We start from the raw sequence: 16619 nt of genomic DNA, 5'->3' as shown, positions 1-16619 counted from the left end.
TGAATTCATGCGCCTTAATTTCCTTGGTTTTTCTGACTTGCATTTTTCAGTTGTAGAATACGTTGTCCCTTTTGAATAAGCATTTTCCTGATCTAATAGTCGGGGACTTTTAAACATTTTATCATACTTCTATCAGGTTTTCTTTTTCTTTCTTCCATTTAGTTCCTGGACATTTAATGCAGTTTCATTTAGGGTGAACAGAAGATTCTCACACTAACCCCCACAATTTCAAGAAATGTATTGGATAGGCATTAACATTGTACCAAGAAGTATTCAATATAAAGCACCCCCACGCAAATCAGTCTGTATTTTTTTTTTGGTAGATTATGTCTTGGTTCTACTGCGTCTGACCTTTGGTGATAATATATTTCTTGCATCGGGTACATATCCTTTTTATGACTGTGGAGAAGCTATAAACCGTATTGAAAATGAACCGTAAGTATCTAGCTACCTAACCTCATTCTCCATCCTATCCAGCAAACCCAACGTGCATTCAAATATTATAATAGTGAAGTCTCTTGAGTGAACTGAAGTGTTCCTATTTTATTTGCACAGTACTTTTGCTTCCCTTTCATCAGGCTCCACAAAGTATATTATGAAAAACATGCTGTCCTACTTCATCTTTCCGTGTTGTTCGTTCACCATGTCTTAATTCTACTGCATTTGATCTTTGGTGATATAATATATCTATGACAGGCATGTCCAACATGTTGATCGGTCGCGGGATTGGTTTTGGTCAGGGGTCAGCAAACTTTTTCAGCAGGGGGCCAGTCCCTCAGACTTTGTGGGCTATATTGTGTGTGTGTGAACGAATTCCAATGCCCCACAAATAACCCAGAGATGCATTTTAAATAAAAGGACACATTCTACTCATGTAAAAACACTAGGCAGGCTCCACAAATAACCCAGAGATGCATTTTAAATACTCATGTAAAAACACGCTGATTCCCAGACCGTCCGCGGGCTGGATTTAGAAGGCGATTGGGCTGGATCCAGCCCCCGGGCCTTAGTCTGCCTACCCATGGTTTTGGTAGCCCGAGAGAGTGGGAAGCCTGGCGCGCTCCAACTGGCTCCTCAGATCTGTGAAACCTAATATCTAAATATCGTTTGACTTTTCTCCTTTGTTTAGTTAATTGTCCATCTAGTAACTATTTGGCTCTGCCATGATGATATCCAAACATAACTACTGTATCTGTGAAATAAAGACCCCTTTATTTATTTATTTCCTGCCAACCTAGCAGTTCAAAAGCACGTCAAAGTGCAAGTAGATAAATAGGTACCGCTCTAGCAGGAAGGTAAACGGCGTTTCCGTGCGCTGCTCTGGTTCACCAGAAGCGGCTTAGTCATGCTGGCCACAGGACCCGGAGGCTGTACGCCGGCTCCCTCAGCCAATAAAGCGAGATGAGCGCCGCAACCCCAAAGTCGGTCACGACTGGACCTAAGGGTCAGGGATCCCTTTACCTATTTATTTATTTATTTATTTTTAATGTCTTTGGAGGGGTGGGTGAAGGGAACGCTTGCTGAAGAATGACGATGGGAGACTGGGGTAGATTGCTGCCAGTTTTTGATACCGGATAGTGGATCATAGCCTACTTGAAGTTGGACATGCCTGATCTAAGATTTTTTCTTCTTCTGTCCATCATTTTGTCAATTTGACACTTTGGGGCACAAACATACTGTGTTGTTGTTTTTCCACTTACTAAGGAACACTCACCCAAAAATGAAACTTAGGAGTCCCTGGATTGTATTAGTAATAAATATGTTCTAATATCCAGAGTAGGGACGCAGGTGGCGTTGTGGGTAAAAGCCTCAGCGCCTAGGGCTTGCCGATCGAAAGGTTGGCGGTTCGAATCCCCGCGGCGGGGTGCGCTCCCATTGCTCGGACCCAGCGCCTGCCAACCTAGCAGTTCGAAAGCACCCCCAGGTGCAAGTAGATAAATAGGGACCACTTTCTAGCGGGAAGGTAAACGACGTTTCCGTGTGTGGCTCTGGCTCGCCAGAGCAGCGATGGCACACTGGCCACGTGACCCGGAAGTGTCTCCAGACAGCGCTGGCCCCTGGCCTCTTGAGTGAGATGGGCGCACAACCCTAGAGTCTGTCAAGACTGGCCCGTACGGGCAGGGGTACCTTTACCTTTACCTTTAATATCCAGAGTACTTTCTGGATCTTGGTTTCAGACCACTTCTTTTGAGCTTTCCATGCTTCCCAGGTCTGCCATGGGAGGAGAAAGTATCGCCACAGCTGACCAACTTTCAATATCACTTCCCATGATTAGAAATGTTAATGATTAAGTGGTGTCTTAAATAAAATATATAAATTAAATAAAAGACATGGCCATCTCAGGGACATGGCTCCTTTCAGATTTCTGAATTTCCCGTTTACTTTGTGGTGGTTGTGGCTTTTAAGTCATTCTTGCAAAACTCGTGACTCTGTTTCAACTGGAAACCCAGGAGACAATCCCTGGACTGTTTGTGTGGCAGCTGACAATCCACAATACAATTTTGTTCTCTGAAAAAGTGGAAGTTATTTATTGCTATATGAAATGAAATTCTAAGGAAGCCTTGTAAAGGAGGAGAAGGGAAGAAAGGAACAACAAATCTCAACCTTTTGGCTTATCCATACAGGTGTTATTCCTGTGCAAGCAGTAGGTGGAATTGCCAGTGGGACTGGAAAACCCATAAATGCGAGGACTCTTCTTCAAAAACAGATGTGATTCAGCAAAATATGGTAAAACCTTTAAAAGTAGTATGAACAGATCTTATTTAAATACAGCAATACCTCTGGTTATAAACCGTCCTCCTTGCGAACACTTCGGGTTACGAGCTCCGCTAACCCTGAGAAGTAGTTGCTCCTGGTTGCAAACTTTGCCCCGGGATGTGAGCGGAAATTGTGCGCCGGAGGCCCCATTAGTGAAAGCGTGCCTCAGGTTAAGAACGGTTTCAAGTTGAGAACGGACCTCCGGAATGAATTAAGTTTGTAACCAGAGGTACCACTGTATTTAAGTGGTGGTTTCTATTTTATTTTTATTTATTTATTTGCTTTGTTTTTGTAAATAAATTGGAAAGGAATAGCAACAATCTGAAAGTAACTTCGGGGGGGGGGGGAATCTGGGGGTTTTGTACCTCCTTGGTGGGGAATGGAAATAAATATTGGAGTGAAGTGACTGGGAAGCCATTCAATGTTTTCTTTTCGGTCCATTTTGCTGTTTTACTTAAATGACTGGGAAGGAATTTCAAGAATGGGAATGAAAGTTCAGCATATCATATGCTGCAGTCATTTTTAGCATGTCTAATTTGAAAAACTGTAATCAAATCTGTCACTAAGCATGAAGATCTTCTGAACAACAAAAATTCAATTGTCCAAAGTAGGTGCAGATGTTTTGCGATATAATATTTCTAGTTTTAATTGCATATGAAAATGTTGCTGTTTTTTCTCCTAGGCGGAAAAATGCCCACACTTTCTAGATCCTAACCCTAAAATAATACCCATGGAAGTCTCAACAAAAGTATCTTTTGAAGGAAAGAATCTGGATTATTATGAGGTAATTTTCACAAAGTGCTTGAATATATTTTAACATTATATACCTCTCAGCAGTTCTTGAACAGTGTCCTCTTCTGAAGTCTGCTCTTTACAAACTCCTTGTGCAAAAAACGTTACACAGTTCTAAATAGACATTGAACAGTTCCTTGCAGACATGACTGATGATTTCTTTAAGCTTGCTTTCATAAATATTTCACAAATATAACAATAGTCTTCAATATTATACAGTTGATGTGGGTAAATAATTAAGAACATGTATGCTTTTTGTTCTTTGATTTACTTGTCGTGTTCGTTGCATTTGACTTAACGTTATAATGAGCAGAGAAACGTATTTGTCTAGTTTATATCTTTTGTTGAAGTGTCTGCCGTATTTTATAGCTTTGCTCTGTTGCCAAACATTCCCCCCCCCCGACATTTGTCAGGGATGATAAAACTGTTTTTACTTTTCCTCCCTTCCCCGTGCTAAGCTGAAACGTTTTTGGTGTTGCGAAACATCTCTCATGTGTAATGTAAGCGAATTATATGTGTGTCTCTTAAATCAGTGGTTCTTAAACTGCTCTTTAGCTGTCGCTGTCATAGTTGCCCCATTTTTCTCCAGGATGAAGGGGTACGGGATCTCCTGATTAGAAACCGTTCACTGGTGTGGAGAAACAATATTATTATTATTTATTGAGTTCATATACCGCCCGTAAACCTGGAGGTCTCAGGGCGGTTCACAGAAAAGATCACAACATATATAATCAGAATAAAAACAACAACCCAATAATACTCCCCCAGAAAAGAGCCATATTTTAAAAGGGTATAGGATAGTCTTTGCAGTCATGAAGAATAATGAGGGTGTTCCCAGATGTCCAGAAAGGCAACCAAGTCTGCCCCTTCTGCTCTTTCTTCATCTTGTTCCTCCTTCAGCCATCTCCATTCCTTCTAGAAAATTCCACCACATCTTCTTTGGCTTTGTACCTCAATGGCTGTATCAGAAGAGCCATATCTGAGAAGTTGCATCTTAAACATAACAGTTCCTGGAGCTTTGTTGGTCTATGTTTATAGCCTAGGAACAGCGTGATACTTTTATGTGAAATGCAGATTATTATGAAATAGTCCATTAAGAGAGGCTTTGCTCATTCCCCAACAGTCTCTGTCGTAAAGGCCCTTGGGAGGTTAGTGTTTCGCATTTAATGGACAGCTGCTCTAAATGTAGTTTGGGGCTTCCTATGCCTCATCTTGGATGTAGCAATCAATATTTGTGCGGTTTTAATTACAGGATATGAATATGGCTGCAGTAGGAAAAAATAAAAAAAAGGTTAGGTGTGGGTGCAGTGCAGCTGTGTTGAGCTATAAACAGGAATACATATGTAATCCTGTTCCCTCTGTGCCCACACGTACCCTTGAAGTGATGTGCAGGGATGCTCTGTGAAAGATTTGTTATTCCTTAATGTGTCCTCTTCTGATGGTGGTTTGTCTGTAGCGCCAGAAGAAGTACATTTAGCAACAGCATGGAACAACTACAGTCATCCATTCAACTGTGGTCTCCATGTTGTAGGAAGCAATATAGTAGCAGTAGTAGTTGTTGTATGCCAGGCATCCCCAACCTTCAGCCCTCCAGATGTTTTGGATTACAATTCCCATCATCCCTGACCACTGGTCCTATTAGCTAGGGATCATGGGAGTTGTAGGCCAAAACATCTGGAGGGCCGCAGGTTGGGGTGCCTGTTATATGCTGTCCATCTGACTGGGTTGCCCCAGACACTCTGGGCAGCTTCCAACAAAATATTAAAAACACAGTAAAATATCTACCATTAAAAACATTGCTAAACTGGGCTGCCTTCCAATGTCTTCTAAAAATCAAATAGTTGTTCATCTGTTTGACATCCGATGGGAGGGCATTCCACAGGATGGGTGCCACTACGAAGAAGGCCCTTGGCCTGGTTCCCTGTAGCTTCATGTCTTGCAATGAGGCCCTCAGAGCTGGACCTCGGTTGTCCGGGCTGGATGATGGAGTTGGAGTTGCTCCTTCAACACTTTGAATTGTGCTCGGAAATGTCCTGGGAGCCATTGTAGATCCTTTAGGACCGGTGTTGTATGGTCCCGGCGGCTGCTCCCAGTCACCAGTCTAGCTGCCGCATTCTGGATCAGCTGTAGTTTCCGAGTCAGCTTCAAAGGTAGCCGTGCGTAAAGCTCGTGTCCCAAAAGCTCTCTGAAAAACATTTACAAAACATTGAGTAATGAAGGACACAATTCACCTGTTGTAAATCCTCATGACTGACACCACACCATAAATTTATTGTGTCCTTTGTATTTGTGACACAGCTCCATGGTTCCTCTAATACAGTTCACTTTGAACCAAGAGCTGCCTTAGTGCTTTAGTTTGCAGTTTCCAGTCTACTACTCCTGTCAGATATCTCTCAGGAGGTTACCGGACATGAATAGCTCTAGCTGGAAACTTAGACCTTTTGGCAAGGAGACCCTGTCTACTTTACCCTAGGCCTTTTACTCTCTTGGGTTCCTTTGGAGAAGACAAAAAGCACAATCTAAAGCCCTCAGCATCCATAGATTGACCCCCCCCGAATGTTATTATGAACATAGTTCATTCTACAACAATTAGGTTTCAATTTTCACTGGTCACTCCCATCCATAGATTACCGAAGAAATCTTTACAATCTCGCTATCCCTGAATTATATTGAATTCCTGGGCTGGGGGCGGGGGGGGGATGTGTGTGAAAGAGAGAGATACTTTTGTACTTGACAGATAATTCTAGATTCATTCAGCTTCAAATTGCACGCACCCATTCCTCTTTTTCAAAAATAAATAAATAAATAAATTTATAAAAACGTTTAAACTCAGTAGGAGATATTCTATTGTATGAGTATCGTGTTATTTTTACCTACTGGAATTAATTACAGTACAGTACCAGTTTTATGGTAACCAAACTTTCTATTGGGCATCAGGAATTTTATCTGTTGAGTCCCACCCCTTCAAATTTCAATGTCTTAGATGGGTGGCAAAAATGGCAATTGTTGTAGGAAGACAAGATCAACAAAAAAATATGTTTCAGTCCATACCTCTACTGAAATTTTGGCCATAAATGTCCCTTAAGATTTAGCAGACAGAAACCCTGGCTACAAATTGGACATGGGAGTCCCAATTCACAAGTAACTACTTGAAGGAGGAGTTACCATTGTGTGGGTGACTTGCAGTATTCTCCTCACTATTAAAGCATCTATTACTCAGGTACCCACACATTTACAACGGCTTACCAGACTTTTCTGTGTACTCAGCTGTGGGGTCTCTACAATGGTAGCCTTTGCTTTGGGAATGTTAATTTGCGTGCTTTCAGGTCGTCTCCTCTATACAATGCTACCTCGGGTTAAGTACTTAATTCGTTCCGGAGGTCCTTTCTTAATCTGAAACTGTTCTTAACCTGAAGCACCGCTTTAGCTAATGGGGCCTCCTGCTGCACGCCACCGGAGCACAATTTCTGTTCTCATCCTGAAGCAAAGTTCATAACCCGAGGTACTATTTCTGGGTTAGCGGAGTCTGTAACCTGAAGCGTATGTAACCCGAGGTACCACTGTACATCCTTTCGAACTAACAGGATCTGCTAATGGAAGAAACCTTTCTGCATTAATAGAACATAGAGAGGGATGTTCCCACTTGCCAAACAATCTAGAATTTAGCATGCTACCTAGACACCTTTATACTTTACAATTTAATCTCCCGATCAAAACTATTCAGTGGCACCATCATGGGTCCAGGACCACCCCTTTAAAATCACTGCAACATTCCTGTTTGGGGCTGTAAAGTTTCTCTTGAACTTTAGATTTTGGATTACATCAACATTTCTCTTGCCTGAGAGCCTGTCAGAGCCTTCGTGCCGCCTTGCTTCCTGAATCTGCTACCTGCTCGAAATTTCTTTAATTAAAATGTTTTTTCTCTTCAGTAACCCAACTTACACTTTGAGTTCCTTTCCAAATACATCCTAGTCGTATTGTGGAGCAGTATCTCGCCCCTGAGAAGGGCAATATGAAAAGCAAGGGAATGAAAGTGAAAGAGTGCTGGGACATTTCTTGCCACCCTTCTCTGTAGTTTGCCTTCCCTGTTTCCCACACTAATGAGTAAGGCGAGGAGAGGAAGAAAAGGCAGAGAATCAACTCTTCCCTCAAAAAAATTATTCTTGGGTTGGGACACCTCAGGTCTCTCTGCGGCAACCTCTCAGCAAGCTACCTTTTTAATGACTTTCTCAAATTCTTTCTGCTGTGTGTTCAAGAGCACCCCTTTCAGCACTGTGACATGGCTGAAATGTAGGAATTCCTCATTTGGCAGTTCATAAGTTGATTATTTTGGCTGGGGAAATAGCATTAAGAGCACATACAATGCAGATTTTGTGACTACACTTTCGCTTTCTCCACCGGCTTCTTCTTGGTTCATTCTTGCTTCATACTTGGCTATTGTTTGGGAGTTCTGCCACTTTCTCGGAAAGCAGAGAATTCCTGCTGTATTTACAAATGCCACTGTCAGCTCTTTCTAATTTCCAGATTGTGTTTGTAAATCTATAGAAGCTTGATTGATTGATTTTTAGATCTTGGTAAGAGCTGAAATGTAGGGACGCGGGTGGCGCTGTGGGTAAAAGCCTCAGCGCCTAGGGCTTGCCGATTGAAAGGTCGGCGGTTCGAATCCCCGTGGCGGGGTGTGCTCCCGTTGCTCGGTCCCAGCGCCTGCCAACCTAGCAGTTCGAAAGCACCCCCGGGTGCAAGTAGATAAATAGGGACCGCTTACTAGTGGGAAGGTAAACGGCGTTTCCGTGTGCGGCTCTGGCTCGCCAGAGCAGCGATGTCACGCTGGCCACATGACCCGGAAGTGTCTTCGGACAGCGCTGGCCCCCGGCCTCTTGAGTGAGATGGGCGCACAACCCTAGAGTCTGGCAAGACTGGCCCGTACGGGCAGGGGTACCTTTACCTTTACCTTTACCTTTAAGAGCTGAAATTATCATTTTGGACAAACTGGTAGTACAGAGTTGGTTGTGGCGGTGATGATGATGATTTCGATTTCTGACCTGTGCTTCACCATAAGGTCTCGGCATGGGTTATAGCCATTTTAAAAAGACAACATTAAAATCAGTTTACAACAAAATCTTTTAAAATCATTTGCTTTTGTAGCTATTGTATTGTTTCTGATTTTCCTGAGAGCTCTCCTGTTAGCTAAGGTTGAGAGAGTGTAAACTTCACTGAGCTTCAGATCCAAGCGGAATAGCGATGGGATTGGGGCCTGGAACCCTGTACCTGTGCTATGATGCATCTGAGTTCCCTTTGCTTATATTACACTTCCTGGGTGTGGGGTAATGGCTAGTGCATTGGCCTTAGACTAGGGAAACCTGGGTTCAAATCCTTGCCTAGCCATGAAGCTCACTGAGCCAGTCACTGTCTCTCAGTCTAACCCACCTCACCAGGCTGTGAAGATAAATAGAAAGGTGGGATTAAAAATGCACCAAGCAAAATTCTTCCTGCTTTAAGTACTGCTCCTGTGGTAGTAATTTTAATACCTTGCACACAGACCGAGTCCCGTCAGCCGCAAAGTTTGTTTCTGCCTTCTCACAGTGATTTCCTTCTGGCACTGTGGAGCCACTGGGTTGGGCTTAGACTCCTCCTGTGATGACAAGTGCAGGAGAAAAAAATATCTTCAGGATGTGGGTACAGAGAGGCCCTTAAGATGGGTTGGCGAGATCAAGCCAGAGTCCACCAAGGCTGGTCCCCAAAGTTGTGAGCTCATTGTGGAGTGATTTTTCTGAGAAGTAAGGATGAGATTTGGGGCCTTAATATTGCCTTCCCCTGCCTTCGGAAAACCACTTAGAGGAAATGTTTTGCATGCTTTCCATCTCTTTTTGATTAAAAATTGTTTGGAGTAATCTATTTGGCGCATCAGAAAATGTTGTAAAGTCCTACCTAAAATGCCTACATGGTCTGTACAAAAAAAAATTCCTTCCAGTAGCACCTTAAAGACCAACTAAGTTAGTTCTTGGTATGAGCTTTCGTGTGCATGCACACTTCTTCAGATACACATGGTCTGTGTTATAGTTGTGGTTGCCACAGTTTAATGATTAAGGCTCTTGATTTGATCTAGTTGTTTCCAGAGCTGCTCAGTGAAACTACTGTTTGCCTAGTGCTGGTATTCTAAGCAACATCTTTCTCTTACAGGGTAGTGATTTCAGAATTGGAAACAACCACATTCAGTTTGAGACCAAAGTGGAAAAAGCATCTGATGGAACTTTCTTTTTTCAAATCCAACCGGTAAATATCAGAAATTGTGGGGTGGGGTGCTTACAGTTCACTTTCTCTCTTGATTTCTTCAAGGCTGAGCAACATTCAGCAATGAGCTTACCTTTCCACCTCCTACAGTCAACATGTTGGATGTGTTCAGACTTCTCTCCTTCCCTCCACTGCCAGCTTTGACACAGAGATATCGGCTTCGTTAAGCCAAAGTTTCCCATTACATCTAAACTCTGGAGTACTGGCTTAATGTTGATTATCAGGCACATAAGCCATTGTCCCATTTTGTTGGGCTGGCCAATATACTATGAGGATGGAGATGAAACAAGCTGGCTTTGACTTGATGTTGGTGATAGACCTAAGATAAAGAAATGTTAAGATCTGTGCTGTTGTTGAGATTGTTGGCCTTGGCTGGTGAATGTTGATGAGATTTTCCAATTTTTGCCATTCACTTTTATTGAGGCAGTCAAAAATATATCTATACTTTGGACAAATGCATAAGTGACACAACAGGATTGTTAAAATTTGCTCATGGGGAGAGGGCAATTTGCTGTGGTCGCCACTAATGCATCCTGTACTTTTAGAATGAAAGCCATTTATGTGTGTTTGTGTTAACATTTTTCTCAGTTCTTTGAAAGATACATTTGTTTAACACCCACTGCTGTTTGTGTCTTACAAACATGACTAAACATTGCACTTCCCCCTTATGTGCCTTTTGAAAATGAGATATTATTATATACACACACATATATAATCATATTCTGTTACATTCATCTGTTTCCCATTCTTTGGGAAAGGTTACAACTATCGTTGTTCTGACAAGTGTTATAATCGTATGAATGCATCTCCTAGTAGAAGTATGTGGTTGTTATTTGTGCCATCATTTTGAAGATACAGCTATCACAATATGACCTTGGAAGTAGGTAGCGACTTGATTTGGGATGAGTGAGTTAAGATATAAGATGATTTCTAATGGAGATAACCATTGTCTTTTCTCCTCCCTTCAGAGTCATGTTGACAACGAAACACTACCACTTAGCTTATACATTAAGACGGATCAAGGCAAGATTGATAGCAAACTGATTGGTAAGTACATAGTACAGGAAAGGGAAATTAAAAGTACCAAAATCTTATATATGCAACTTTTAAAGCATTTCACTGTTCTAATGATTGCATATAGTGGTACCTTGGTTCTCAAACTTAATCTATTCTGGAAGTCCGTTGGACTCCCGAAACTGTTTGAAAACCAAGGCACAGCTTCCGATTGGCTGCACTTAAGCAGAAGCCTCATCAGACATTTGGCTTCTGAAAACTGTTCACAAACCAGAACACTTACTTCCGTATTTGCGGCGTTCGGGAGCCGATTTGTTCAGCAACTAAGCCTTTCAGAACCAAGGTTTGACTGTAATTAGCAATCCATCAGCTAAAAAAATATCTAAATAATGTTGCCTTGAATAGGCAATGAATATTACTGTTGTGAACTTAAATATGTATTGTCTTGGCTTGCTTGCTGGGTATGAAAAAGCTTTCCCCCACCCACCCAATAATCCATCCTTCAAGTTTTCTGATAATTTCTCCCAAGTTATGAAGCATCTCTGCGACACTGCTGCATCTCTGCAAAAGTGGCCAGATCTCGAGACCACAGTGTGGATTTAATCAAAAGCTTTGCGTCAAGCATGCCAATAAAAGGCCACACTTTTTTCTCTAGAGTCAAATGCTATCACTCCATTTAGAGTCAGCCAAGACTTGCTCTTCTGTGCTGCTGCTATTGCTTCTGCCCCTTCTCTGCTTTAGATCAGTTACAGTGGTACCTCGGTTACCATTTTCTGTTCCGAAAGTCCATTCTTAAACCAAAACTGTTCTTAAACCGAGGTACGCTTTCCCTAATGAGGCCTCCTGCCGCCAGTGCCCTTCCACCGTTCAGATTCCGTTCTTAGACCGAGGTAAAGTTTGCAAACCGGGACACTACTTCTGGTTTTGCGGAGTTTGTAAATTGAATCATTCGTAAACAGGGCTGTTCTTAAACCGAGGTACCACTGTAGTTAACTTTGGGCTTTTTTCTGATTACAGTCCCAATGTTACAACTATTTTTGTCCAGGCAGAGGCCCAGTGCAACCAGTGTGTTTCCTGGCAGGCAGAAAAGTCCACGCACAATGACTAATTATGCTAGAAAGAAACCAGGCATGACCTTCCAAATGCTTTTTAGTAATCCTTTTGCTTATTACTGTGACTCAGTGACACTTATAACTAATGTTGGCTGTGCTGATCAATCTTGCACAGCTACAAATCAATCTTTAGGTATTGTATTTAATAGATTTACTTTTTAATGGATGTTGCAAATGAAAATCATTGTTCAAGACCTCTCCTCTTTTCCTATAATGCTAATATCTCCCACCCAAACAATATACATCATCTTCCCGTATAGAATTACTGCAAACCTCTAATGTATTGTGGCCACATAAAAGACAAATGATATTCTAGAATGCATTTGATATGGCATTTCCAGTAAGGACTGCAGAGTGTTTCTACATTTGAATAGCACACTGGCAACCTTACCCTTCATCCATTTTTGGTCAGCCATATTCAAGCAGGAGTAACCTGGAATAAATGGAAAGAATTACAGAAAGGGTTCTAAACTTTATAGGGATGCTTGAGGATTTTGTCCAGTCTTTCATTTTAAAGCGAACCAACCTGATTTGCAGTTCACAAACTAATACATGGATTGGATTGGATTGCCATTATCCTTGAGTTTTTTCATCTCTCCAAATTCTGTGACATAGCTCAAAAAGGGTAACATAATGTGCATTTTAGGGTGGTTTACTCAAATGAATACTATATGGGGAAAGTACAATAGGAATATTGCAGTTTTTAGCGTAACTTTAAAAAAAAAAGATTGCAGAAATGAGATGGAACAAAGTTATGAATGAGCACATACAAAATTGGCATGGACCAGAAATTGACTGTCATCCCACCCTAGTCTAGACTAGACATTATTTTCGTTTAAAACACTTCTCATCTTAACAAATGAGTGATGCTCTGTTATATTCCCAAAGTCATCCATCCATATGTTATATATACACTTTCCCTCTCCGTCTCTTTAATTGATTAATGTTCATAGTCTGGTTGGTATCAGCAGGGCGCAGCTTAATTTTATGTCCATTCTGCCCACGTTCATCTCTGTGGTTTACTGTGAAAAGCAGAAGCGGGAAAGAACTGGGGAAGAAGTACCTTTTTGTACTAGTGGTGTCCCAATTCCCCTTCTCACTTTCTTGCCATTTGCGGGCCCTTAATAGAGCTGAATTTAAGTGCACCACACTTTGAAAGATAGTTACTTTGCTCGTTCTGGTCGCTACTACAGAGAAGGTGAGCAATTATTGAATTTCCAAATATAAATGAATCCTTTCTTTCTGTAACACATTTAGAGAATACCAAGTAGCATTGGCATTTAATGTATTTTTATAGCCACTGGAGACTTAGAGCAGTATGAAATCCAATATATCCCTTTTATCCTTTGTCCTGTTCTATCAATGGTTTCACAGCTAGTACCTAAAGATGATGGATAAGGGTTGGAATCTAATGGCTAGCTAGCTGCTGGTACATTTAACAACCTGATCAGTAACGAAACTGATTAACACTTTGAGCTCCGCCGCTGTATTGTGTGTGACTTGGAGAGCTTGCCTTTCAATACATTACAAATCTAATTTGGAGGCAGTTTGAGTGCTGGTTTTTGCAGACGCAGACGTTGTTTTCAGTTCTCCACATATAGATGAAAAATATAAATTGGATCAGTTAGTCAGACACAGCAGTCTCTCTGGTTAGCTGCTGGTATACTTTAAAAAATCCAGAATTCTGAAATTGGATTCCATCAGTCTGTTTTCTGAGTCAAACCAATAGTACCTCACTGCTCGCTTCAGATGTGGAATGTGTGAATGCACATTCTTTAGCCAGAATCAAAATACAACAAAAAACTTCCCTCAAAAGCATGTATCCACCATTGGTCTTTGGCTTATACATATTCACACCATCTAGGGTTGCCATATGTCTGTAATTTTCTGGACTTACATGGTATTTTCCCCTCATAAACAGTGTATGGGTGGAAATCGCTGAAATGTCTGGGAAAATCCAGGTGTATGGGAGCCTATGTTAGAAGTGTAGATTTTGGCGAATTTCATTAAAAATAGTTCAAAAACTCTCTTTTTTGGGGGGGCGGACTAAAAAACTTCAACTTTTGTGTCTGGAGTTTCACTTTTTGAAATATGGCAGCCCTAACACCATCTATAAAAAGAGATCAGGGCAGGGCATGACGATGGCTTGAGGGGTTATGGATTGACAAATTCACTGTTCTGGAAGCCAGGCTAACCCCATATTCCTAGGCACTTAAATGATTTGGGGCACTGGCCCGTAGATGTATTTGAAAAATCTCTCTCTCTCTCACACACACACACACACACACACACACACACACACAGGTATACCACTTGGGGGAAAACATTCTAACATGCATTTAAATAAAGAGCGTCTTTAAATGTTATAGAATTTTAATTTCAAGAATTCAGTTAATAATCTTATTAGTGTAAGGCTAAGAAAGGCAGAAACCTAGCAGTTCAAAAGCACGTCAAAGTGCAAGTAGATAAATAGGTACCGCTCCGGCGGGAAGGTAAACGGTGTTTCCGTGCGCTGCTCTGGTTCGCCAGAAGCAGCTTAGTCATGCTGGCCACATGACCCGGAAGCTGTATGCTGGCCCCCTCGGCCAATAAAGCAAGATGAGCGCCAGAGCAACCCCAGAGTCGTCCGCGACTGGACCTAATGGTCAGGGGTCCCTTTACCTTTACCTAAAAAAAGCAGAGCCTTTTTTCTTATTTTAGCTGATAAATCAGGAGAGAGAAAGCATTTATTCTTCCTTTTCTTGCTCTTTTTAAAATATATTTCCTATCTGTTGAAGTTGGTAACTTTGAGGAAAATAATTTGGGGAATGTGGGTTTCGCAGTTTAATTGCCATATCACCTTGATTAACACGAGTTCTCTTTTCCAGCCCCAGTATGCCAGCCTTGTAGGCTCAGCATAAGCTGTTAAGGTCAGGGCTGGCCCTGCCATTAGATATACTGAGGCAGTGACAGCAGGGTGTCGGAAGACAAACGTGTGTGCGCCACACAGCACAGCCTGGCAAAAAACCCTGAGCTAGCCTACGGTAGCAAAGGATACATGGCTGTATCCCACTAAGTTATACAGTGGTACCTCGGTTTAAGAACAGTCCTGTTTACGAACGATTCAGTTTACGAACTCCACAAAATGGAAGTAGTGTCCCAGTTTGTGAACTTTACCTCGGTCTAAGAACGGAATCTGAACAGTGGAAGGGCACTGGTGGCGGGAGGCCTCATTAGGGATAACACACAGTTCGTAAACTGAGGTACCACTGTACAGTGGTACCTCGGGTTACATACGCTTCAGGTTACATATGCTTCAGGTTACACACTCCACTAACCCAGAAATAGTGCTTCAGGTTAAGAACTTTGCTTCAGGATAAGAACAGAAATCGTGCTCCGGCGGCGCAGCAGCAGCAGGAGGCCCCGTTAGCTAAAGTGGTGCTTCAGGTTAGGAACAGTTTCAGGTTAAGAACGGGCCTCCAGAACGAATTAAGTACTTAACCCGAGGTACCACTGTACTCAGACTAGACCCATTTCAACTAATGGACCTAATTTAGTTGTGCCCATTATTTTCAGTGGGTCTGCTCTGAACAGGACAACCCTCAGTCCTGTTTCCAGAAGATTCAGCTACCAGTCTGGTAAGCTCTTGTACATGACAGGAAGGATTGCCATCTTGTGCTTAGTCTCTGGCGGTCAGTGCCTTGACCAGCCCTGGTCAACCTTGTTCAGTTTTCCATCCAGTTAGTCTTTGATTGCAGGACAAGCATTGAAGTCTTGCTGCTCAGCATCATGTATACAAGCGTATTACCTTGAAGGGGTTGGCAAGCAGATTATGTCTTGCAACCAAAAAGGAAACAGAACCTAAGTTTCTGGTTGACAGTTAATAAATAAGCAAGCTTCTGCTCAGCTAGCAAGTTTAACTACTTTGAATAAACACAGTGGGTCATGCTGAGCAAGTGGGTGCTATTTGTAAAGAAGACTGGTTTCAGAACACAGTAATGCACTGTAAATGTTTTTTAGCGTAATGTGAGTTATTCCAAAATTGTCAACTCTGAGGACTCCTTCCCATTCCTCCCATGCTAATCAGGAAGGTTAATTATAGCTTTGTTGAGCCAAATAATCAGAAGGGAGCCCCCCTTATATTCAGGTTTGTTTGTTTTTTAGTTAGGTAAAGGTAAAGGGACCCCTGACCATTAGGTCCAGTCGCGGTCGACTCTGGGGTTGCGGCGCTCATCTCGCTTTATTGGCTGAGGGAGCCGGCGTACAGCTTCTGGGTCATGTGGCCAGCATAACTAAGCCGCTTCTGGCGAACCAGAGCAGCGCACAGAAACGCCGTTTACCTTCCCACCGGAGCGCTACCTATTTATCTACTTGCACTTTGATGTGCTTTTGAACTGCTAGGTTGGCAGGAACAGGAACCGAGCAACGGGAGCTCACCCCGTCGCGGGGATTCGAACCGCCGACCTTCTGATTGGCAAGCCCTAGGCTCTGTGGCTTAACCCACAGTGCCACCCGCTACTTAGAACTAAAATGTTATAGTTAGTAAACTTGAGCACTAATTGTTTCCAGTTAAGTTGGTGATCTGACTGCCCATCAAAAACGTGCTCAAACACGAAGTCTTGAGATTCGTTGCTTCCAACTTGGTTCATGGTCCTAATTATACAGCACCCTGGA

The 16619-nt window shown here is 42.3% G+C and overlaps 1 protein-coding gene across 1 annotated transcript in view; it reads left to right on the top strand.

The window, feature by feature from the left end:
* Positions 1-16619, top strand: part of PLXNB2 (plexin B2) — a 354483-nt gene that overhangs the window by 267980 nt on the left and 69884 nt on the right. The window contains exons 10-14 of the mRNA XM_077935826.1: positions 324-435; positions 2625-2727; positions 3440-3541; positions 9730-9822; positions 10809-10887. Coding sequence (XP_077791952.1) covers positions 324-435; positions 2625-2727; positions 3440-3541; positions 9730-9822; positions 10809-10887 — 489 coding nt within the window. The remainder of the gene's footprint in view (positions 1-323; positions 436-2624; positions 2728-3439; positions 3542-9729; positions 9823-10808; positions 10888-16619) is intronic.

This window comes from Podarcis muralis, chromosome 10 (genome assembly GCF_964188315.1).
Source record: "Podarcis muralis chromosome 10, rPodMur119.hap1.1, whole genome shotgun sequence".
Taxonomy (NCBI): Eukaryota; Metazoa; Chordata; class Lepidosauria; order Squamata; family Lacertidae; genus Podarcis; species Podarcis muralis.
The sequence above is the reverse complement of the archived record's forward strand: the minus strand, read 5'-3'. Positions and strand labels throughout refer to the sequence as shown.